A 25645-nucleotide genomic window follows, 5' to 3' on the forward strand; every position below is an offset into this window, starting at 1 on the left:
AATTAATCTGGGTTAAATGTGGGATTAACTTGACACACTGTTTGCCTTCTCACAGCATGCTTCCCCTTTGATTGGTTTGGGATCAGGGGATGTTTTCAACACTCACAATTTCTCAACTAGATTACCACTCATCATACGCTGTGTATTTTTTTAATAACACTGTTGAAACTTTGACACGTTAGACGTGTGATCGATCCCTTCAAATGTGTCCAGCAGTAAACCTGCAGGCCAGCCCAGAGAAGCAGATTTAACTGCTCACACCGTGCTGTATATTTGAAAACAGTTCTGGAATATATCATGACTTTTTTTTTTGTGGGAAAATGCATATGTGTTTGTGTTTTGTTGTGGTCAGTGTGGGAGGTTAGTCTGGGTCAGTCCTAATGTGATCTCTCAGGCATTTTCAAATCCAATTGGTTGTCGACGAATTGCTTAACTCAGTGAAGAAGGCTGCATTGTCAGGCAGGAAGTGCTCATGCTGGACATTTCCTGCTCCACTGCATGCCTTCTCTCTCACACTGTGAACTTCTCGCAGCATGAAAATATATATAAATACGTGTAGAGCTCCATGAAATCTGAATATGAAAATTAATGTGACATTTGAATGACTAAATTATTCCGGGCTGGCTATAAGCACATGCCAAATAGTTTCTCTTTGTGTGATTTGTCTTCACTTATTGATTTAAACTCTGAGGGAATTCAGGCCAAGGAAAATTAGTTTGTTATGCGGTTTGAACCCTGTTTTTAAATCATGATCTGTGCAGGACTGGATCAGCGCCAGGGCACAGTGCACAATCTAAAGCGGTGAAACAGATGACATTCTCCTCAGTGTGTCCATTGACCCCCTCGCCGGCTTGTCATGGGGTGGTATCTGAGAGGATGGGAAAAGGCCACATGCTTGTAGATTTCTTTACAACTTGTCCTTGTGTCAAGGCTCATAAAAGAACACGGCACTGGAGAAGATGCAAGGATCTGTGGTTCTCATTATTGGGTCCCCACTGGCCCCTCTACAGAGTTCAGCATCAGAACAGATGTGGAGTGGGGAACATGACCCTTGATTACTGATGTGGCTCTGGGGGTGCAGGGGGGGGGAGGCCGCAGCGTTACATCAAACCACCGGTTCAGGCAAGATGCTGACTCCAAGGCAGCAACTCTGTTCAGGCTCATTGTCATTGACGTTATAGGATGTGTGATCTACCACCTCTGGCTGCTGTTCAGTTTCCTCTCACTGGAAGAAATGCACAAGAAAGTTCTGAGTTGAAGCAGAAGGCCGAGCAGCTAAGTAACTGCAGCTAGACTGTGCTTGCCTGTGGCCACACTATTAGGCCGTGGATCAAGGGACATGCCTTATCTACATCACAGTTTGCCATTTATAGCCCTTACCCTTTACGTCTAAGGACCTGGACCATGGAAGTGGAAATAATGCAAATTACATTTCCATGGAAATCTCCTTCTCTGTCTCTCTCTCTCTTAAGTGTGAGGTGTGAGCTCGCATGTTTGTGCCATGGGGTTTTCACCATGTGGAGGTGTGTCTCTGAAAGTGACAGGACTGCAGCTGAAGTACATGGTGAAACAGTACTTTCTAAATTTCTCACCCTTCTATTGATCACATCATCCTCGGCTGCGGTGGAATGTGTATGCGTGTTCACCTGCACGTGCTCAGGTTCATCAGTACAGACTCGTTGAATAAATGAGGTGAGCAGAGCAGAGTTTTTGTTTTTTTATTTCCAGTTGCTGCTCATTGCTGCTCACCAAATAACAGTGTTGGACACCGTGCTTCAGCTATCCAATAGATAAGATAAGAACCACATGCTCTTCCCACCTCCTGGCAAGGGAGTCCCAGGCGGACCTGCTGACGCACGCACCCAGCAGCCCCCTCCCTCCCTCCTCTTTCCTGCCTCAGCCTCATGTCAGGAAAGTGAAAAGTAGTACCTTGGCAGCCTGCCCTTGACTCTCTGCCAGAAGGAGTGCGCTTGAAGAGAAGTGGTCTTTTCCCTTTCTCTCTCATGTGCATTTTTCATCTATGTGTTGCAGAGGAGGAACATCTTTGCTCGCTAAACATCAGCACTGCCGGGGTCGGCCTCTGCAGGTTGACATTGCTGCTCCTCGACATTGTCTGACAGGAGTGCTGAAGACACACGTTTATTTTGCGCGCAGGCGCTGTCACACTGATAGCTAACTGCTTCATCATGGGAAAAAGAGATGGAGATAGGGTGGAGCTGGTTGTTGTTTTTAGCAGCTAAGCAAATGACCTTTTATCTGCATGTTTATTGTCCCAGTACTTTTCTCTGGCAGTCCTTCCAGGAATCTGCAGCCTTCCATGGTAAGATTTTAAAATATCAACCAATCTTATCATGGTCATTTCTTTTAATTTGTGCAGTTTCAGCAAAACATTATGTGTATTACAATTTTACTCATTTAAACATTTTCAGAATTCAAATTTTTAAATGTTTAGATCCTCCCAGATGAAAACAGAGGTTATAATATGAAGCGATGTTCTGCTGTCAAACAGTAACAATGAGAGTTTATGCTGGAATTAAATTCAAACAATGTAAAGATTAAAATGAAAACATGCATGTGGACACAGAAAGTGTCCACATGCAACCTTTCCACATGAGAGTTTCTTTACGAGCGAGGTGTAGCATCAGAAATTCTCTTGGGCTTTCCATTGATAAATGTTGACCTGCAAAGTGTGTTGTGAATAAAAAATGTAAAACATGACCAAAAATATTTACTGAAAGCAAACTTTATTATAAGACGGAGTGAAGTGCAGTTTACAGCATCTCTACAAGCCATTAACTTTTCCATATAAAGGCAGAGCATGCCAAATTGATTTCCTTAAATAAAATACTCGTAAACTGGAATTGTAACTCCCAAGAATTTACTGCTTTGAAGCTTTGTCGGGGTGTTTTGATGCCTTAAATTCCATATTAATACCCCAGATTGCTGCTGACACTATATAAAATATCCAGCCCACACTATTTGTAAACGCATTTCCTGTCAAACTGGAGCATGTTTCTGGTGAAACTTGGATGTGTGTGTGTGTGTGTGGGTGCAAAGACCCAGACAGACTGTGACTGGTTTGGCTTTTCCTTCCCAGTCCCAGGGTGTGGTGTCAAGATATGGTAAGTATTATGCAACAATACCTCACTGCATGAACTCAGGCTTCAGATTTAACACAGGAAGCTCAAGTCTGAGTCAGTCCCCAAAATCTGCCAACTGGGCTGAAGCCACATGCAAACATGCTGCACAACAAACTGTTTTATGTTTGTCTGTAAGAGAGGATTTCATAATTTAATACATTTACACCAACTATTGTTTGTGTCTATAAAAACTCACTGAAAAAACAAAAAAAAAAACATATGCAGTCATCAGCGCAACTAGAAAGGACCAATTGCCTAACATGCAACAGTCACATGACAAGAAGACGGCAAGTTTCAACTGGTCTGCAACAAAAATGTTGCACACATTATTTACAGTGTATTCTTTTTTTTCTTGTAAAAGCAATATATCATAAATATATCATAGAAATATAACTTTATTTTTTTTTATCTTTTTGCATTGGCTGTTATGCTGAGCATACACACAGATAGACAGCAAGTAAAAAACAAAGTTGTTTGTTTGTGTTAGCACTCCTCATTGTGGAGGACTTTGTGGCTGCAGTAAAATACTTATTGAAGGTATTGTCATTTATTCACTCATTTTCCTTTCAGTTTTATTGTCTTAAAATCTACTGTTCTTCCTGTAGTACTCAATGTTGGCTAGTATCATTGACTGGTCAGGCAACAGCCAACCATGCAAGACCATCCCCTGCTGCAGCCTGTACAGCATGCAGTATACAGACAGTTTGTTAATGTAAACATGAAAAGACCTCGCAGAACTGGACTGACCCTAGATTGATTACAACATTTGAAATATGACAAAATACTGAAAAAATATTTTATGTGATGAGGATTTGGATTCATTACCACGTTTCCACGTGTCAGCCATGTTTTTCTCTCATTATGTGTAATAGAATGAGATCAAAACCATTTAACTTATCATGATGTCGCCACTGTCTTCGGCAGCACTGGCCTCAGTCTGAAGGAAAATTTCACTGAGGTTTGACAAAATAAAGGAACCAGTGACCAGGCCATTGGTCTCACCACTGCAGGCTCTCTCTCCCCCCTTTTCTTTCTCTCTCTCTTTTCCCCTCCCACCCTCCTGATTGAGTGAGCACATGTGGTTCCCAGTGGGGTTAACCGTTCTGGACCACAGCATGTGGGACAGATCTGGCTGCACCTTTGATTAGGCCGCCATAGTTGCAGGCCCAGGACACTGACGCATATCCCGCAGCTCTGAGTGTCACTGCGGTCACATTAGGTTGAGCTGTGGCTCTGAAGACTTCAGAAGGAATCAGAGGTTGTAAGGCCCCGCAGAAAGTAGCCGGAATGTTCAGGAAAAAAGCACCATCAATCACCATCAAACTGCAATATTAGCGGCTGCTGGGTCAAACCAGTCATTGTTCTGGCTTCATTTGACATATCGCTTTTGTATAGACTGACAATAAGTACATTAAACTAGTGATTTACTCAATTACTTTGTGGTACATGAGTAGTGTGAAGCACTACTATCGACCATTTTGTTCTTTAAACTCAAACTGCACGAAACATTCCTCTTACTCCACTACATTAATATAACATTTTTAACTTTTGATTGCGCAGTCTGTAGTCAGGCTCATATTTTCCCTCTTCACTAAATATTAACCGCTATGTCTATTGCTGCCACTAACGATGTACATAGTTTGGAAGTATAAGTCTTGTTTTTTATTGTCCAAGTCCCTGTTTTGAAGTGTACCATTACACAGTAACTCCATGTTGTCTGGTGAGCGTGGAACCTGGAGTTTGTGTCCATCTAACTCCTGCTTAGTCCAAAAAACTGGAGTATGAATAGAGCTGAGGTGTGAAGGTTGAGCCAAGGCTGTGGGCTTGTGACATGTGATGATAACAGCTGTCACTCAAAGCAGTCATTGCATTACATGCATAACTTTAAGCCCTGATATAATTTAAACATGTGGCTTAATAAATCTGCTAAAGTTTGGTGTTTTAACATGGAGGTCAGGGGATTTAGTGCTATAGCTTCAAGTCATTCTAGGAACTGTATTTTTTGGCACTTTCTTGTCCTTAAATTCTCATTATGGGTATTAATTCACTGGCTCTACACTTTCCTTCTTTTTTCTTTCATCATCATCAGAATGGGTTTAAGTTTGCAGTCAGAAAAACAGACAGGTAATTTCATTATAGAAAAAATGAAGAAGAATATAGTCAGTATTGTCCTTTAAGCAAATATTGGCCTAATATCAGTTTACTGATAGATATACTGTACTGATCTGAGCTCCCTGCTCTTTATGATGCATCGTTTTACATTTTTTGTGCCCCTCCATCAGCCCAAGAAGAAGATTAATAGTCGAGTCAGAGGTCAGAAAAAACAGTGGCTGATTGATAAAACCATCATTTGATCTTTCTTGGTCAGACATGCTTGACAAACTCTCCGAAACACCATTTTTATCAAGTGTTATACACCCGTTGCTAAATTTTTTATCACTCCTGTTTGTTCTTGCCCCATGGAAATAGGACATTTGACTATTTTTGTTCACACATATGATTGCTAAATAATTTTCAGAGCCCTTTGACACAAAAGTTGTATTCATAAATTTATACAGCGTCCTTGTTTTTTTTTTATAAATTTTTGTAGTGTTACACAGTGCCTCCTTTGTGTTTCAAATAGGACAAAGTTGTAAGGGTCTTTTTTGCACAGCTCCCATTTTACTCCTCTCCGTGTGTCTTTCTGTCCCCTGCAGCTCTCTTCACCCCACTCACACTGCCCCCTTAACTTCTTCTGATTTATTAAGCTGTATTCTGCCGATGTGCGTCAGAGCTGGCCAGGAGTCTCGTGAGGCGTTCCGCTCCTGAAGAGCTGTGTCTCGTGTCTGGACAGCGTCAGACCGCAGCAGCCCCTCGCTCCCTCCCTCCCCCCTTAACTTACCCCCACCTCTGTTTGCCTTATTTGCCTGCAACCACAAGCTTGCTCGACCTATACACACACACACACACACACAGTGTCTGAGCAGATGATCCATGCTAACTGAAGATCAAATGATTTGTTCTGTGGGAATAGATGAAAGGTTGCAAGTAGCTGCTCAGAGTGTTTACCACAATCAGGAGTGATGTTACGCTAAAATTAAATTAAAACTGAAAGTCATTCTTCAGCTCCAAGTTTTATATGGACACACTAAAACAGGTTATCTGCAGCTGAAGAAATTAGATGCTGCTGCCTCCTGCATCTGGTTTTATTTTGTCATCTGGCTCAACAGTCAATTCTGTGCTACCCCTCTGCTTACTATTGTGCACAAGTGTCTGTATCCATTCACTACACTAATACTCATACAGGATTTCTGACACACCCTTAGCAATATTTTCAAACTGTGTGTGTGTGATGGCAGCACACATGCCTTCCAGCTGCATGTCCTCCTATGATTCATACTTGAAGGGAGTCTGCACTCTGCACAGATGCTGCTGATAACTAGACGTTTCGTGAGAAAAGCAGTACAGAAATGATCACGGCTGTGTGAATACAAGAGCGCTCGTTCACTATCATCTGATATCACGTATGATCACTGTATATTTTTTTTAAATCAACACTAGCAGATTTGTTTTTCTTTTCCGGGATTTATTGTTGAGTTCAGTCACAAAGAGATGACGTCTCATGCCTGAATGGAGACAAGCCTTTGTTTAAGACACACACACTCCATTTGCGTGAGCGGCCTAAACATGATGGTTTCCTAGTGCATCACGACTGCCTCTCAGACGCCAGCGGGTGTATTAAAAACAACTTTCCCTCAACGATGGTCTGGCAAATGGCTTTTTTCCCTGACAACAAAGACAGTAAACAGCAGCACTTAGCGAGCTCTCAAGAACCTAATTGCCTATTAAGCACAATCGAGTCCTCCTTTATCCTACTGCCTCTGTTGGGGGCTCCAATCCCTGGAGATATAGTTTTACAGTAAACATAAGTGAGCTGCCCAGTTGAGAGCTTTCGCTGGAACATAGCTGCATTTCACAGTCAAAGCAAAAAAAAAAAAAGATGACCTGTTGTAGCCTGTGCATTTGTTTGGGTGACCTTTGGGATCACCGTGGACCCAAGTAAGCTTTCCTAGTTTGCATTGTCATGAGTAGAGTTGTGCAATTCAACAACTCAAAGATGTTTCTGTTTCTGTGCGCTTCAGGCTTGACAGATGAGAAAGTGAAGGCCTACCTCTCGCTACACCCGCAGATGCTGGACGACTTCGTGTTGGAGAGTGTTAGCGCTGAGACATTGGACAGATGGCTAAAGAGGAAGACCAGCAGCAGGCCTGCAGGTACACACCCCCGCACACAAACACACACACAGACCAACAAATACACAGACACTGCTCCACTGAGTACCACTGTGACAGAATGATTAGATCAGCAGATTTTACTATATCGACGTAATTTTCTGTAAAAATTTGCTTTGGTTAAAAACAGGCCCATTGAGGTTCCTGATTTGTCAACCACAAGCTGTCCTGCGTATCTGCAGCCGCCTCAGTCATTTGCTTTTATTGCACTGAAAAACTGAAACCTATTTTCTTAAAGACCATGGGATAACCAGAGACGAAGCGGAGCGTGCCTCTGCGGGTTCTGTTTATTATCCCGGCCATTTGCAGTACAAATCACTCATCTTCACATATGTCTCCTTTAATCGTTGGTGTGTGTGTGTGATAGACAGAAGAAAAGGGAGAGGGAGCGGGTCTGTTGGGCCTTTACGGGTCATTAGATGTGTTTGAGCGGGCTGAGCTGAGTTTGTGCCGTGTGTGTGCTCCACACACAGCGGACTGTTTCTCAGACCAACCGCATCCATCAAGGGCCCACAGGGCTGGCACTCTGCCCAGTTGAGCTGCTGACGTCAGAGGCGACCTCCAGAGACATGCAGCCGGCTGAAGGAGGCCCAGGGGAGGGGTGGGGATGATGGTGGTAGTGGGGGTGGGACTGTGCTGGCTCAGGGTGGTGGGTGTGTTGAAGGAGGAAACTGGCAGAGGATGGATTTGTCACATTTTGGAGCTGCTTTCCCTGTGAGGTATGCAGACAGTAGTGTTTGTGGCTGCTGTGTAGAGATGTTTCTCAAGTCTGAGCCTGTGATTGAAGCAGTGTATACAGTATATGTGTGTGTGTGTTTGTGTGTTTAGGTTGACACACATCAAAAGGCTGGTACCAAGTAGAAACAACTAATTTTACCCATATAGATCAGGTCCGAGCAGATGAAGCCTGTAAAACTTGATGGCAGAGCAGAAGGGTTTTTTTGTCTGAGCTCTGTTTTCGTGCTTATGTTTAATCAGTTTTAAATTGTCGCATCAGTCATGAAACTAAATTCCTACATTGCAAAGGTCATGTTTTTTGACAGCTCCAGCCCCCCCTCCCTCCCTCTTTTATTTTTTCTTTTACCACAAATTACACTTTATTCGCATGACTGCTCACTGTTTTTTCAAAGCATGTTTCAGCATCCTCACTGGTTACCATTAGTTTCAGTACAGTAGGAAAATCAATTTGCAAAGACTTGAAACAGGCTTGATTCAGGTATCCATCACAGTGAACCAAGTCATCATGGTGCAGAAGCTCAAAGCTAATTGATTTGTACAGGCTGCACATGGCCATTACATAAATCTGACAAAAAGAAGGCAGACTTGATGTTCATTATGACGGATCACCCATGTTTCAAGGAAGTTTCACATTTCAAATGTAATTCTCATGTTGTCCGGAAATCAATGCTAACTGCTGTTTAAAGTGCTATTACACCATGCTTTGGAAAGAGGTCAACAGTAATGCAAACTATAGTAATGGGCCTCTAATAGGTGTAAAACGTTTGCTGGGTAGAGAAGCACAGTGGATGAGCAAGAAGTGATAATGTGTATAGAAGACACAGGTATTGTTTTGAAATTAAACAGCTAAACACCATCTGTTACATGCTTATTTACTCATATGTTTAGGTCATATGTACAGTAGGTTTTTGTTCAGATGTCATAATTTTTTTATGATTGTATGCATTAATTTTTTGGCATATTTCATGAAGATGTTTATGTGCCCTGACCCAGACTTATTAAAAAGTACATACATAGTACACATATCCTGGGTGTTATCCTGGTGGCCAGGAAAATGACAAGGGTGGTTGTTACAGATGACAGGAGTTTGTTGTCTGTTGTTGACAAAATGATCTTTTTCTTGAGCTAAAAAGCATTTTTGGGGCTAAAACTTAGGCAAAATGCAACTGGAAATGAACATAAAATAAAAAAAGGAAAGGTCTAAATTGCACACAGATCAAAGTGTCTAACATGGTCTGGACTCGGAATATATATGAATTTAGTGCATTGTACGACAGATTGAATTATCTTTCTGAAATACTGTCTGATTGACTAAGTTATTAGACTATTTTTAAAATACCTTCTGATGATGTACTTTTGATATTGAGCAATAATCAGCATCAGTGCAACTGAGAAACATCAGTAAGTCGTAATCATGATAAATCATAAATAATTATGACATGTGTCATGATTACAAATCGCTCTGCATTGTTCCGTACATCACATCAGAAATGTCACCAAGTCCACTTCCTCTATGACACGGCTGTGAGCAGACACTTTGGCACCACTCTGAAGCGTTCTCTTAGTGGCTGTATCCACTCACATGACAAGTGCTGTCTAATTTCTGCTTCATCACACAGCCTGGATGGTCTCTGGCTGCAGTTAGTGACTTATGATTTGTTTGATACATTCCCCTTCCTTGTGTTATTGTAGCTGCTAAAAGTGAAGTTGTTTAATCTAAAGAGGTTTTTTTTGTTTGTCTTTGCAGTGACACTTTTGTAGAGATCAGATAGATATGTTTTTACGAGTGCAGCAGCGGGACCTGTCATCATGTGACCATCACTGAGATAACCAGTGCTTCCTGGAAGCAGTCCCCGCAGCCAGTCTCGTTCTCACTTATCATGTGATGGACAACATTGGATTACATAAATCAGTGTGTGTGTGTGTGTGTTCTAGCAACGCTTGTGTTACAGCCTGTTTTTGCACAAAAGACTTTACATTTGCACACTTCTATTGAGTTGAGTCTGGGGTTTGCTTGCATTACAAATGTGTGAATGTGTGGCAACCAAACTAGAATTTTAGTTATTGCTTCACACTCTGGTAGTGTGTGTGTGTGTATCCAGACTTAAGCTTTCAAGCCTGCACTGTGTGTTGCAGAGCAGATCGGTCCTACTGAAACAGAACACAGTTTCCCAGAATGCTGCTGATGTAATTTGACCATCACACCTCAGTGTTTACTTCACACCACACTCTGTCACACAGTAATTAATAAATCCCAAACCCTTTGCTGCACCAGAGGTCTCTCATCATTCATCTGTGCCTTCTGCAGTTTACACACACAGACAGGAGTGTCAGTTAGTCAGAATATTTGTATTTCTGTTCAAGTAAGAGTGGATGTCAGCCAGCAGTTTGCTTAAATTAATAATTTGATCAAAATAAACATCATTTTCAGGAAAAAATAGTTTTGTAATATGCATTAAAAACTGAAAAACACCAAACACGTGAAAGAAACAAAACTTAAAATGTAGTAACTACTCAGTCTATCATTTTAGAAAGAGTGAAATAACCCCTATAAGTCAGACTGTCTGCCTGATTAGTAACAGAGAACTTTGTGAAAGACAGAGTCTCTGGCCTTTACTGGCTCGGACTCCAGAGGGCAAGAGTCGGCCCGAGCTGTTAAGCAGCTGATACTGTTTCTCAGATGTGTTTAAAGGGCCAGTCACAAGCAGACAAAGATGTGCTTGTGTAGCAGAACCTCATACCCCACCACTGTGATAAGAGAGCTGCCTCACCTGCAGGGCTTTCCATCAGGAGGGAAGAGGAGCCCACCCCACCCCCACCAGCTTAAAATGCTAAAATGATGTGCCTTTGTGTAGCCTGAAAAACAACTTTAATGAAATGCTAAAACCAATTTTTTGTTTTTTAAAAATTCTAATTTTAGCTCACAATAATCTGCTTAGAACTTGTTCTAAATTTACAACACTACAAAAACAAAGTGAAGGTCTAAGCTAGGTAAACAGGGTGTGCAGCACTGAAGAAGAAGAAGTTTCTTTTGGCAGCTGCACGTCCTGGATGCAGCAGGTCGATGCAGGACAACCACGAGGTCAACACATATTGACCGCTGAGTCACTGCTAGTTGACCGTCCTGTGGGAGACTGTGTATCTGTGGCGGCAGATCAATAAAGCACCCATCAAGTATCGTACACAGTAGACGCAGCTGACTGAGAGATTTTTTCCTGTGAAAGGCCGCTGATATCCTCCTGAAGCTCCTTCAGATTATCATCACCATATGTCATATCTATGTCTGTCTGTCTGGCTTTAGATTGAGTCGGGAAATAGCAGATAGTACTCAGCAGATACTATATAGACCTATAATCTGTGTCTGTGCTGCTTTTCTTAGAACTTTAGTCATCTGCTCAGTGAACAGAAAGAACTTTGTTGACGTCAGCAGAGAGATTAATACACAAATCTGCAACAACTGAAGCTTTCATTGCCGGGCATGAAATCAATATGATCTCACCTTGTTGTGCAGAGAGAATTTTTACCATCTTGCTCTTATGGCTGCATTAGAACAAGAATAAAATGTTAGATAAAGGCTCAGGAGAGAGTTTCTCCTGTCTGACCTCATAAGAATCCAATAATATTAAGTCTGTTTCTCAAACAAATGCATTACAGCCAGCCTGACCTGTCAAACTAAAAATATACTAAACGACTTAATAATTTTAAAAAGAGAAGCATGCAGAAAGCATCAAATTGTTAAAATGAGTTTACAGAATTCTCATTTTATATAGAGTAGATTGTGGTTGTTTCTGTGTATATAATACTGCACAATCAAAGCTGTGCGGTGTGATAAAGTTACCAGAAGTCTCTACTAGAGAGTGGTGTTTAGTGTTTAAAGCTGCTGGTTGATTTTCTAAGAACATGCCAGCACTCTCCTCCTGTGTTTACTAAAAGCACAGCAGGTCCCCCGAATATATGGGCTAGTATTAACAGACTACTGGTCTCTGTCTCTCCACTGATGGCTGACCACATCCTATGGAGATGAAACACACACACACAGACCTTTACACACACACATACACACACCTGAAGCATAAATTCCCACTCAGCCCTGAGGGGCGGTTGTATCATTAAGGTTAATCCCATGGCACACAACTGATGAAACAACAATGTTATTATTGCAAAACTGGATGAATTGTCCATTTTGTTTAATATTAGGATGCCTTACAGATCACAAAAGAAAGCAGTCCGTGCATTTAAGCACAATAATAAAACAAGCATTAGTCAAGGAACTCTCCGGTTTCCAGGAAAAATAGAGAGTGGAGAATCATGCTGGGCCTGCACCTGCTGAAAGTGTGCATGACCCTGCATGCATGCTGTAAAGAAGCTACTGGAACTGGTCCAACCAGGCAGCTCGCTCAGCACAACAGATGAGTTTTAAAGGGCACTTACATTTGTATCTCTGTAGAGAAGTTTGCAGAGTCCACAGGAAAGTTCTGCATGTTACATTAAAGTGTTGCTCGCCAGTACGGCTGCTTCTGTTTTGTGTGTTTTTTGTTTTTCAGTGTGTAGATACAGTGCTCGCTCTGTGGCTCCACTGAGACTGCTGCACGTGAGATGCTGGCAGAGATTGTATACCAGACTGTAATTTGACCTGCAACAAGGGACATTGTGTATTGGGGGACCCTCCAGACTTGGCAGAGGGAATACCTTCTGTTCTGATGTAGAAGAATGTAACCTACAGATTTCTCTTTTTAGAGATCATTCTCTCTAATAAGACGTCATCACTGTTGCATGTGATGTGAGAGCCTTATGTGTAAGAATTGGAGGGGTCATTGTTGCTGCAACAGTTTACGGTGATCAGTGGCTGTGTTAAAGAGAACACAGTCAAGGGATATGAAATCATCTAGGCATGGACATCTGTTATTTAATTAAAGGAACAATATATAACTTTTTAAACCTTTTGACCTGAGTCTTTATGTTTTGTGTGCTTGAATTTGGTTTAAATGTCAGTTTAAAGTGGCTCAGACTTCTTCACAGGTTGTGTTAAGTCTCACCATAGACTGTATACAACTATGCACACCCCTGTCAGAGGCTCTGACCATCACCATGTCTAAGGCTTGGTTTACACTGTGCGATTTTGGGCTGTCGAAAGACGAAAGACGACCATCGTAGGAGAATTGTGGAGATATCTTTGGTCGTGGCTCTAAATCAGTGGTCTTACGTTGCACTATGAGACAGGTTCCACGACGGGCGTTGTTAGCATCTTGCGACCAAAGACAAGCTGAGATAAAATTCTAGCAGTGACAGAAATTTAGGCTGACTGTCTCACAGTGTGACAGCTGCTACGACCTGTCACTCCGCATGTCTTCCTCCTCCATGCATGTTGAAGTACGACGTAACTGGTGATCAAACTTGACGTCATACAAAAGTTTATTAGATTCAAGTCGTGTAGTGTGTCATGCAATGGTCTTATAAGATTGCTAAAAATTGCAGTGTAGAAAGGCCATAAGTCCATTTAAACTCCTGATTAATCCAAATGCAGGCTAGGATTTCTGATAGCAGTCATTTCCATAATAATGGGGAACATAGGTCCTGATGTGAATGAGTTCTATATAAAAATCTACCCCTTGTGGTCATATAAAGGAAACTTATCAATAGAGACCAAACTTGTTTTTGTACACTGAGGCACTCAGCATATATAAACATATAAACATATAACAATCAAAATAAGCAGGGCATTATATTTCCTGGTATGTTTTTGCATCTTAAAATTAGGTTTATTTACAAAGCCCTCTCTGGCACATATCATTTTCTAACATATATACACTCTACAGTCCATTCACATCATATGACATCATACTACAAACATATCATGTTGATACATCACAGATAAGCAAATAAAAACAGTCATGCAGTTAAAGTGAATTAAACTCACCATAAATGTATCCTTTATGTTGTCTTTATGTTGAATTAGATTGTTTTTACAAGAGTGGATATATATCACTAATGTTTGGTGCATAACAGCTCTAAGAAGATGCTGACATTTTCTAACCAGTAATGTCAAATTTCAAAGACATTTGTCTTTGAAATTTTCCAGTGTTGGAACACTGTATGCCTCAACAAGCCATCACAAAAACAACGAAAAAAAATGTTCAAATTGTTGTATCTTTTCTTTTTTTTCAGAGGGGTTTGAAGTGTTTTTCAAGTGCAGCTCTGTGTCCTCTGATTGACGTCATGCCCGGCCAGGGGTTCACTCTAAAATAGGTCTCATGGCTAAGTTAGGAAACTCATAGCATACTGGAGGAATGTTTAAAACAACAAACAATGAAGCTGGCTGTAATTTCTTTCTTCACATGTTCAAAGAGGTCACTTTCAAAAGGGAGCAGCTCGAGTCAGCACTTTGGTGGATGTTTCTAAAATCTGCCCAGCTTTATGCATGGTTTGATCACATGAAAAATTATCAAAGAGATCAGAGCAGTCACTGTTCTTGCGTGCTGTTGACCCACGTGTAATGAAGAGCCGCTTGAGCCGTGTGAATGGTTTTATTTTGAGCCCGAGTAGCACTCCCAGTCTCCAGAAAGTGTTATGATTGGCTGAAATCTTTCATTATTATCACATACTTCAGTGTCTACATCCAAAGACAATAGTCATATGTCTGCTGTCTCTCCAACAGTCTGAAATCACCCCAGGAATTTGCACTCGAGGCCACAGAAATTTTGCACTTGTCAGGTTAAATGAATAACTCCTAATTCTGTTTTAAAAAGCAACATAATTTAAGCAAACGTCTCCCAGCATCAAGTAGATGAAATATATCCATCCATAATTTACAAATGATGCATATTCGTGCATGTTTCTTGCATTTGTTCATTGACCACCTGACTACTGTTGTGAGGACAACATGTGGTTTTGCTTATTTGCTGCTTGTGGTGTCATGATCCATCAGTGTGTGAATTCACTGCAGAGGATCCACCTAGTGTTCAAACAGCCAGGATGCTGCTCAGCCTGTTTCTGCCTATTTAATCATCTACAGTGTCTAATCAACATTTTTTTTTTCTAAATATGTTTCATTTCTGTCCAACACTTGCCATTAGTTGTAAAAAAAAATATATAAATACTTTTTGTTATTATAATTTAAAACAAAATCATCGACTTGTTTCAGTTTCCCTGCAGAGCTGATATGATGCTTAGCCTGCCTCTTTCTTCATGTCTCATATTACTGTTAAGAAAATCAGATCCTGGAACAAAATTTGATTGAAGCAGAGTTTTTTTTAACATTGTGATTTCTCTCTTTACAGATGACACATCAGCTAAAGAAGTCAGCAGGGTATGTTTTTGCTTAATTTTGTACACCTTAGTGTGACACAGCACACAAAGGGTTAGATAATTTGTCTTATTACTTGATAATTTTAAGTAAAATTCATTCTGGATGCTTCTGTAACTCAACAAATGCCCGGGTGACTACAAGCTGACTACACAATGTATTGTTTGCCTTTGTGTTTACTTTGTGTGACTTTGCTATATTGATTTGAAAGATACACAAAACATATTCACACCTGCCTGAGAAGAATATCTTGTGTATATTAATACAAAAATAAAAGCTTGATTCTGTCAGCACGCAGGTCAACATCAAAAGAAATGACTTCGATGAAAATAATAAAAGCAACATGAATTTATTAATGTACTCTGGACTCATCATGTGTGACACACTTGGTAGGAAATAGTAGAGCCCCAAAGCAACACCTGTGTTCACACCTTTGTCATTCACACCATTAGTGGACCAGGTGCCAGCGCCCACAGCATGGTCCTGAGTCTGGGGAGAAGCTGCTTACACTCACACACACAGGGAAAATTTAAAAAAAAACGAGGTCCACTCAGCCCCTCAGTGCGTCATCCATACGTCTGTGCAAACAGGATGTGGGAGGATGGAAGGCGTCCCGTGGGGGAAGCTTTCTAGTGCGCCACTGTCCCTGCCGTCCTGTCCTCACCCTCTCTGCAGGCGCAGAAATAGACGGCTCTCTGGCCCTCTACAAGGCAGGAGGTCTGCCTCTTACATAACCACACTTTTAAGCTGAGGCTGAGCAGCCAGGCTTGCCAGGCCTCTAATCAGAACAGCGGGCTCCGGTTGCTGCCTCTCGGGACTGCAGGGGGATCCCTGAGCTTGAATGCAGCAGTGAAGGGGGGTGTACGGGTGGACGGATGGGTGGGGGGAGTAATGTTATGATGAATGGCTTTGTCTTTGTGAATGGCAAGAAGATAATCCCCATTCAAAGAAAAGTCTGCTGCAGTAGCTGTAGACTGGATGCAGCACAGAATGCAGGTTGTTGTCAGGTTGCTGAGTTTTGATCTGAGTGTTTATGTGAGACTGTGGAGTTGTAATTCATTGTGTCTTGTGTCCAGCAGTACCAGGACACAAATATGCAGGGTGTGGTGTACGAACTCAACAGCTACATGGAGCAGCGTCTGGACACTGGAGGAGACAACAAACTCCTGCTCTATGAGTTGTGCAACATCATCAAAACAGGTAGAAGTCATTCAGGTTATTGATCCTCTCAGTTACAGTTCACATCACTCTGGGGGGCTGGAGCCTATCCTAACTATCTACGGGTGAGAAGCAGGGTACACCCTGGACAGCTCACCAATCCATCGCAGGGCAACATACACAGACAAACAACCATACACACTCACACCTACGGGCAATTCAGAGTCAGCAATTGACCTAACAAGCACGTCTTTAGAACGAAGCTGGGAGGAAGCTGGAAAAAGGCCACACAGGCACAGGGAGAACGTGCAAACTCCACACAGAAAGGGCCCAGTCAGAATCGAACCAGGAACCTTCTTGCTGTGGGGCAGCAGCCCACATTAAGAATCATTTTTTAAATGTGTTTTATTGATTTATTAATCCAAGTGCTGTACATTAGTCTAGTAGTAGTATCATAGATAGTAGTGTTTACACATGATTATTATGCTGTCCTTATTAAATGTAAAATATTTTCATGAACCTGAGCATATTGAAGGATCAGTTCACTCAAACCACACTCCTCATTAACTTCTTAATTATTTGTTAATCATCATTGACTGCTCCACTGGCCCCTCTGTTGTCACATTGTATGATAACATGACCTATATATCTGTGAGAAATGGGACTGGGAAGGAGGACTGGGAATGAGATGAACTGGATGGCAGTCAAAGCCCTCGGTCAGAGTACCCTTGTTGTTATGTAGGACATAGTTAATGGATTGTAAATGTCTCCTTGTCACACTTTCACCATCTTCAATGTTTGTTGTTGAACAGACGTGTATGAGGGTGCTTCTTTCACTGTAATTCTAACCGCCTTTCTCTTCTTCTCCCTGCAGCAACAAAAGCTGATGGATTTGCACTTTACTTCTTGGGAGAATGCAACAATGTGAGTGCAAAGAATTTAGTTTTTATACACTTTTGTGTATTCATGACACTTTTTTGTTTCACTTTCTGTGCTTCTCAACAGAGTTTATGTTTATTCACTCCAACGGCGGCCAAAGATGGTCCTCCAAGCCTCATCCCCTCTGGCCCCATCGCATCTGGGACAACCATTGCCGCTCATGTTGCCAAGACTCGCAAAACACTGCTAGTAGAGGACATCATGGGGGTACGGCTGTTTTCTTGCAACCAGAATAGATTCACCCTTTAATCTCACAGATGTCACAGCTTACAGAGCCATGTATGCCTTTATATCTATATGTTATGATAAATTAGCCTTTGTCATTATTTCTAGGGTTACTAATCTCAGTGGCATCAATCTAAAAACAACAATGATAAAAACCTTTGAATTCCACTTTGATCTTAAGGGAAAATTGTTGTTAAGTCGCAGGACAGATAAAGAGGATCAGAGACATTCTTTTCATACTGATCTGCAGTCCGTTGGACACTAACTATCGCTGGTCTCTGTGTTACAGGACGAGCGATTCCCCGACGGCACAGGGCAGGACTCAGGGATCCATGTTCACTCTGTCCTGTGCCTCCCCATCCTCACTGCCATCGGGGACCTCATTGCCATCCTGGAGCTGCATCGGCACTGGGGCAAGGAGCCCTTCAACCTCAGCCACCAGGAGGTCAGTCTGACCCAGACAAAACACACCAAGAGTGGGAGGCTGGAGCAAGGCTCACAGAACTACAGTTAGCCTGGTATTACCCTTAATCTAGATCTGTTTAAGATCTCTGTTAGCTTTGTGGGGTTCCGTTTTATGTGGAAAATACTTAACAACAGTGTGTTTCTGTCTCCGATGACTTTTGCTAGTTCACTAACACAATATGTTCTGTAAACTGCTGGAGCAGTGAGCTAAAAAAAATGACTTAAGCTATAGGTTGATCGACTGTAGTGCAGAGCTTTTGTATATTTTTTGCAAAACATCTCTTAAGTTTGCCAAATTAAGTTAGTTAACCTGCATCAATTTGTTTTTAAGCAACTTCAAGGCAGCGTAAAATTAACAGCTTTACTGTTAGGTTAACACATGTTGTTTATTTACACCTATAGGAAACACAGAGAAATCTTAATTTAAAAATATTTTTTCTGATTTTTGAACAATCAAACAAATCAAACCAAAATCTTTATCTTTGCATGATCCACAACAATCTGGGGACACACCGCCTATCTGTCATCATGTCTGATGATCAAGTGCAGCAATAAATAATACTGGTATAGCTCGTGGACATCCGGTAACAGGTTTCCAGGCCAAGGCATTGTTTACAATCCATGCAGCAGCATGAGTTGGGAGAAAGGAGTTTAGGGATAATGTCTGTGACCACAAACAACATTATAATGTGTTGTATTGTCTCTCTGGGTTCGTTTCTAAGAGTGGTTTCTTTCATATTAAACACTAACGTGTATATTATGTAGAATTATCTATTAGTGCAGCTTTGATTTTGCATCAATCAAATGTTTATACACATTCAGTCGGAATGTCGATGAAGATTCTCAGTCATTCGGCTCGTTTTCATTCAGAAGGTTGATGCAAGGCAAGTCCAGTTGCCTCGCTTCATCCGTCTGAATGCAGGCGGAACCGTTTTTACAGGTGTGAGTCTGTGTCCCCAGAGCGGTGCTGAATATGTGGGCTAACTAGCTCCTCTGTGACTTTGACATACTTCACATGCAGAACGTTCTGTTGAAATATGTTAATGTGGAAATGTGATAAGTCCTGGAAAAAAGTCTGTTAATTGTGATATATGTGTTTTTTTTCCCACTCTCTTTCTCCAGGTTGCAACAGCTAATTTAGCCTGGGCATCAGTTGCCATTCATCAAGTACAAGTGAGTAAACTTCCAACAGAACTTAAAAATGAACTTTAAAACTGTAGCAGTATTGTAGTGGATGTGCATTAGTGTCATGTTTTACTAAAGGCTTCTCTGGGAATAAGGGGAAGTCTGCTTATCCCACTTATTTTGCTCTTGGATGACTTTGTTTGTTCTGGTTCTGCACTGGTGTTTTTCATGGGGAAATCCACTGTGTACAGGAACTGGGTTGTCACTGGGCCCAGTCCAATCAACTAAGCCACAGATTCAACAAACAGCTCCCCAAGGACATCATTATGCCCCAGTGCTGTTTTCATATGAACAGATAGCATAACACCTCAGAGAAGCAGCATCCCACAGCGGCACTGGCCACAGTGGACCTCTGAGTCTCAATGAGCGGTACAGCACTGCAGCACACTGCACTCCAGGGCTTCCTGCTCACTGCTAAGACACTCTGTTGTTACTGGAACTCTCAAATATGGCTCACAGCCAACATGGAAAGTCAGTTTGTTTGCAGGACATGCAGGATGCTAAGCGTGTTCTGTGGGAGAATTTCTGTGTGCATCTGTGTGCCTGATCGTGGCCTGTTCTTCTTTGTTGGTAGGTGTGCAGAGGCCTCGCCAAACAGACTGAGCTCAATGACTTCCTACTAGATGTGTCAAAGTAAGAGCTGCTCCTGGGACAGTTTTCCTAACACCAAATAAATGTTGCTATAAAACACTGTAATGTACACTATTTTTAGTTTTAGTCTAACAAAACTGACGAGCTATAAAATGATCTTACAGCAAAAAAAAAAATCAAACTTTGTGCTCTGACAGGATTTTAGGCAACTTAGTTGTCATGTCTTGAATGTGAACGTCATCAGAGCTTCCCATTTGTCAAACATCTCAATGCGTCCATTTCTTCTTTTCGCACAGAACATACTTTGATAACATTGTGGCAATAGATTCTCTACTTGAACATATTATGGTGAGTGTGATTCCTGCAAGTACGTGTTCATTAACATTGTCCTCAAAGGCTACACATCCTGGGAGTTGGTGTGTGTGTGTGTGTGTGTGAGTAGCAGTGCTGCTGTAAAACACTCATAGTGCTTCCTGTTTGGCATCAATTGCATAAAATACAACATAAAAATATAATATCTGGATGAGTGTAAAACATGAGTTTCACCTTTTTTGTTTTTTTTTTGTTTTTTACTAAACCCCACCTCTCTGTTTGTATGTTTTGGGTTCACTTGTGTCAAGTCATCTGGTTAAAACACTAAAATAATAAGTGATGATATACTTGTATGTCTGTAGTATTCTAAATCTAACTATTCTGTACAACTAAACATTTAAAACAGCAGTGATATATTAGATTTTATTCATTCTAAAAGAGTTCTACTGAATGTTTTCTGTATGTTCTTTTTAAAAACTCCAGTATTTCTAATAAAGTTCTGTCTCTGGTGGTGTTTTTACAGATATATGCAAAAAACCTGGTGAATGCAGACAGGTGCGCACTCTTCCAGGTAGATCACAACAACAAAGAACTATACTCTGACCTGTTCGACATTGGGGAGGAGAAAGAAGGCAAACCAGTCTTTAGGAAAACCAAAGAAATTAGGTAATTTTTAACTTTTTCAGCTATTTTATTAATTGTCATAGTTTCAGTTGTGTGTGCCATAAGGTTCTCTCAAGCCTAACCCTGCTCCTCTCTGTCTGTAGGTTTTCTATAGACAAGGGAATAGCTGGCCAAGTGGCTCAGACAGGAGAAGTCTTAAATATCCCAGATGCCTATGCAGATCCACGGTTCAATCGGTAAACAGGCTCTGTCATAAGCTTACCTTTCTATTATACATTATGCATGACTTATCCTCCTCTGTGATGTTTCTCTTTGGCAGAGAGGTGGACCTTAAAACTGGCTACACCACGCGGAACATCCTGTGCATGCCCATCGTGAGCAGGGGGACCGTTATAGGTGTGGTGCAGATGGTGAACAAGTTAAGCGGAAGTGCCTTCACTAAAACTGATGAGAACAACTTTAAGATGTTTGCTGTCTTTTGTGCTCTGGCCTTACACTGTGCAAATGTGAGTATTCTTTTACTTTTACTCTTCAAATATTGAAAGCACCTGATTCTCTGTAGGTGCTCACTGCTTTTTTAGCAGGTTTCCCTACTTGCTGCTTAGTAATAATTTTTTTCGCCAAGATAAAGAGTTTCTATTTAAAGTGTCCATTACCACACAATATGAACAAACACTGATGATTACATGGAACGCAGTCATTTCATGAATCATGCCAACTCTGAAAGCTTGCGTTGTGTGGTCTGTCTGTCAAAGCGTCTCCTCACTGTGGGGCCTGACTCACCGTCAGCTCTTGCGACAAACTTACGCAGGAGCAGCGTCACAAAGTCGGGTTTCAAAATTAATGCAGGGATGTTAATATTTTAAGACAGGCAGTCTGCATCCGTCCAGTGACAGGATTTATGTTTAGCTGTAATTTATGCTTGGTGTCTCAAGGAAACTCACATGGGCCAGCTCCTGATTCCTGGTGATTTACGGTGAAAGGTGTGAGGCCCTGGCGCCTGTACCTGACCGTGTTACTCCTGCTTGTCTGGGAAAGGGGACAGGGATACAAACCAGATGTGGAGACACTTTCTGGAGACTTAACTTTGTCTGACCCTTTTGAAAATTCCTGAAGTGGTGCTGAAAGAATTTACCAAAGATATCATATATGATACTTCTGTGGTATTTATAGCATGGGAGTGTTCAGCTTCTCTCTTGACATTTTGAAGACTGATTCCTGATCTGTGATTTTCCTGCGTGTTTGTCTCATCTTGCAGATGTATCACAGGATCCGGCACTCTGAATGCATATACAGAGTGACGATGGAAAAGCTGTCTTATCACAGCATCTGCACATCAGAAGAATGGAAGACCCTTACCCAGCTAAACCTCCCTACACCCATTTATAAAGAGATTGAAACGTGAGTTCTCCCTCCTCGCTGCCACTTTCTTCCTGCTGTTTCTTCACTACCTCTGCCGATAAACCTGCGACCATGACAGTATTTGTCTACAGCCGCATGACAGATATGACAGAGTCCAGACCTGGTTCAGGAAGCTCTGCACAAGGAGGGCGGTGGGGGTGGAGGGTGGTGGTTAGAATATGCTGTGCAAGAAGGGAGCTGGACTTCTGAATGTTAAGCTGTCAGCTCAACACTCTCTGACCTCAGAAGTCCCCACATCTGCGTCTCCTCTCCGTCTCCCAGGTGTGCTGTACATGCTAATTTAAGACTTTCCTCCCATCTCTGCCTCCCTCCTCCAGGTTCCACTTTGACATCAGTCCCTTTGAGGAGATCTGGCCTGCTGTCTTTATCTACATGGTTCATAACTCCTGTGGAAAAACCAGGTAGCTTCACAGGACAGAGACTACTTCGGTGTCACGTCGTCATCGCAGAGGTTGTAATGTTTTCTGTCTGTGTGTAGCTTTGAGCTGGAGAAGCTGTGTCGGTTCACCATGTCTGTACGGAAAAACTACCGCCGTGTGCCATACCACAACTGGAAGCACGCAGTAACGGTGGCACACTGTATGTATGCAATCCTACAGAAAACCACTGGGATCTTCACAGACCTCGAGGTTTGCTTCTTGTTGGGCCTTCTAGGGGAAAACAGTGAAAACAGAGACAACATTTCAGGTTGCACTGTTTGACATTAAGATTTGTGTTTATCTGTTTTACAGAAGAAAGGTCTGTTGATAGCGTGTCTGTGCCATGACCTGGATCATCGGGGGTACAGTAACACGTATCTACAGAAGTTTGATCATCCACTAGCTGCTCTGTACTCCACCTCCACAATGGAGCAGCATCACTTCTCCCAGACCGTCTCCATCCTGCAGGTAGAGCTCCACTATGCAGAACTTACTGTACAGTGTCTACATGTTATTCAAATGTTTTTACTTTTTATGCAGCACATCTCTAAGCTGTCCAAAGATTTTTAGCCACTAACAAAACAGAACACACCAACACCATTATTACAGGCCCCATTAAAAGGATCAAAGTTGTGATCTCTCTTTTTCCAGGATCTGACGGCCTCAGATGATCTTGCAACCTGTTGTAGTCTAGCTGAGCTGAACGCCTCATAAGTGGAGCTTTTGCTTTTTTATTGATCTCTTTGTTTCTCATAGCTGGAAGGGCACAATATTTTCTCCAACCTGAATTCCAGCGAGTATGAGCAGGTGCTGGAGATCATCCGTAAGGCCATCATTGCCACGGACCTTGCCCTGTACTTCAACAACCACCAGCAGCTGTCGGAGCTTCTCACCGCCGGTTCGTTGGACTTTAACAACCACTCGCACAGGTCAGAGCACGACTCACTCCGGCACTCACAGGGTCATGTCTGGACTGCACCGGGTCTTCACAGCCTCACACAGTGAAATATGGATCTGGCACTTATAAAAAGAGCATTGAGTTTCTCTACAAGGATATAACGAGGCTTTGCTCCCCTCCAGGGACCGTGTGATTGGTCTGATGATGACAGCATGTGACCTGTGTTCTGTTACCAAGCAATGGCAAATCACACGACTCACAGCCAACGACATCTATGCCGAGTTCTGGGCTGAGGTACAGTGGGATACTGTTAGAGCGTTAACAGTTTTAGTGCCATGATCATGCCCCCAGTATCACAGGCTGTTATTGCTTAAAAAAGCTGCTGCATGTCCTACAACTTGTAACACTCAACATACTGGTAAGGATGTTTTCCACAGTACGTGAAAACACACTTTTGGTGTATATTTTGTTTCTCCAAAGGGAGATGAGATGAAGAAGATCGGCATGCAGCCGATACCTATGATGGACAGAGACAAGAAGGACGAGGTCCCTCAAGGCCAAGTAAGACCAGCACATTTATTCATGTTTCTGTAACTTCTCCCTCAGACACACACACGTCTGAATTCTTACGAAAAGTTTTGAGATGATGAGAAGTTTGAGAAAACCTTGTTGCCCCTCATGATGTCACAATAAACCCTCTCTTTTAATAGGATAGCTAATCTGCACTGTAGATAAAACTAGCAGGACTATTTAGAAACTGAATTAATACATAAAATATCAATAAAACAAAACAATCCAGAGCACAGCCAACTCACAATGTAAATACACAAACTACAAAGATATGTGTGTATTATTTTTCCCTTCATGTATCAAACTGTCCCTAAAACTATTTAAATTTCTGTCTTTATCTAGGTGGGGTTCTATAATGCTGTTGCGATTCCATGTTACACCACACTATCAGAGCTTTTCCCTCCATCCAGTCCTCTTTTAAGAGCCTGCAGGTAAGTAATTCAAAGCTGCAGATTTGTCTTTGTAAAAGAGAATGTAGAAAAAGTGAGATATTTTCTGATGGGATCAATCCAGATGTGTGTGTGTGTGTGTGTCAAGCCTCACAAGTAGCAACTGGTCAGCGGAAAAAGATTAGACATGATAAGGAGTGTGTGTGTGTGTGTGTGTGTGTGTGTGTGTATATAGGTGCACATTCCAAGCATTCCACTGAAAACACAAACAAAACACACATGCTGCTGTATTTATAGTAGACTAAAGCAACATGTGCTATAACTTTATGAAAGTATACATACAGTAGTGACAGAAAACGGTCGTTCCTCCAAACTCGCTGCATCTGCGCGGTGTGACACTGTGCGTCTGGTGTGTCTGCGTTCACGTCCGATAGGAGGATGTATTTACGGTTGTTATTTCTGTTTTTTTTTTTTTTGCCTGCCCTTGTGCTGCTTTATAAAATGTGTCCTTGATCTGCAGGGAATGCAAACAAAGTGTGCAGTGTAATATTTAAGCCCCGACTGTACGTCAGCACCGGGCTCTGGGTGGGCAGCGGGCCTAGACCCTGTGGAGCCCTGCTGCTTGTTGTGGGATCTGCCAAAGACGTGTAAACTGCATCAGGGAGGCTAATTGAATAGAGTGGCAGCAGAGGGCAGCACTTTGTGCGCTCGTATGTCAGGCTGGATCACAGCAGAGAGGGAAGTTAACTTACATGAGAGCTGATGGGACATATGACTAATGAATTACACAGGTGCTGCCACTGCTGTGGGCACGTGTGTCTGGTCAGTGTTCATTTTATTGGTTTTGTTGATTCCTTACAAACAGTTGGTGTCATCAATCCATTAAAATTCTACTTTGATAATCGGGTATTCTGACACTACTGTATAATTTCAGTTTTGTCTCACATCAGATGCACACCCTGGTGGCAGCAAAGTGCTATAATGTAATAATAAATC

General features: G+C 41.9%; 1 protein-coding gene across 3 annotated transcripts in view; it reads left to right on the forward strand.

The window, feature by feature from the left end:
* pde10a (phosphodiesterase 10A) overlaps positions 1 to 25645 on the forward strand; it is a 44298-nt gene that overhangs the window by 15876 nt on the left and 2777 nt on the right. For 2 of the 3 annotated variants that reach the window (XM_028423909.1, XM_028423910.1), the window contains exons 2-21: positions 7262 to 7393; positions 15427 to 15455; positions 16532 to 16652; positions 17485 to 17534; positions 17616 to 17756; positions 18064 to 18219; positions 19362 to 19412; positions 19999 to 20057; positions 20312 to 20363; positions 20851 to 20993; positions 21095 to 21187; positions 21271 to 21457; positions 22210 to 22352; positions 22691 to 22774; positions 22852 to 23002; positions 23105 to 23260; positions 23549 to 23721; positions 23873 to 23984; positions 24171 to 24251; positions 24603 to 24691. In XM_028423909.1, the coding sequence (XP_028279710.1) occupies positions 7262 to 7393; positions 15427 to 15455; positions 16532 to 16652; positions 17485 to 17534; positions 17616 to 17756; positions 18064 to 18219; positions 19362 to 19412; positions 19999 to 20057; positions 20312 to 20363; positions 20851 to 20993; positions 21095 to 21187; positions 21271 to 21457; positions 22210 to 22352; positions 22691 to 22774; positions 22852 to 23002; positions 23105 to 23260; positions 23549 to 23721; positions 23873 to 23984; positions 24171 to 24251; positions 24603 to 24691 (2203 nt within the window). The remainder of the gene's footprint in view (positions 1 to 7261; positions 7394 to 15426; positions 15456 to 16531; positions 16653 to 17484; positions 17535 to 17615; positions 17757 to 18063; positions 18220 to 19361; positions 19413 to 19998; positions 20058 to 20311; positions 20364 to 20850; positions 20994 to 21094; positions 21188 to 21270; positions 21458 to 22209; positions 22353 to 22690; positions 22775 to 22851; positions 23003 to 23104; positions 23261 to 23548; positions 23722 to 23872; positions 23985 to 24170; positions 24252 to 24602; positions 24692 to 25645) is intronic. The other variant, XM_028423911.1, reaches the window with a different exon arrangement.

The sequence above is a fragment of the Parambassis ranga genome, chromosome 15, assembly GCF_900634625.1.
Source record: "Parambassis ranga chromosome 15, fParRan2.1, whole genome shotgun sequence".
NCBI lineage: Eukaryota > Metazoa > Chordata > Actinopteri > Ambassidae > Parambassis > Parambassis ranga.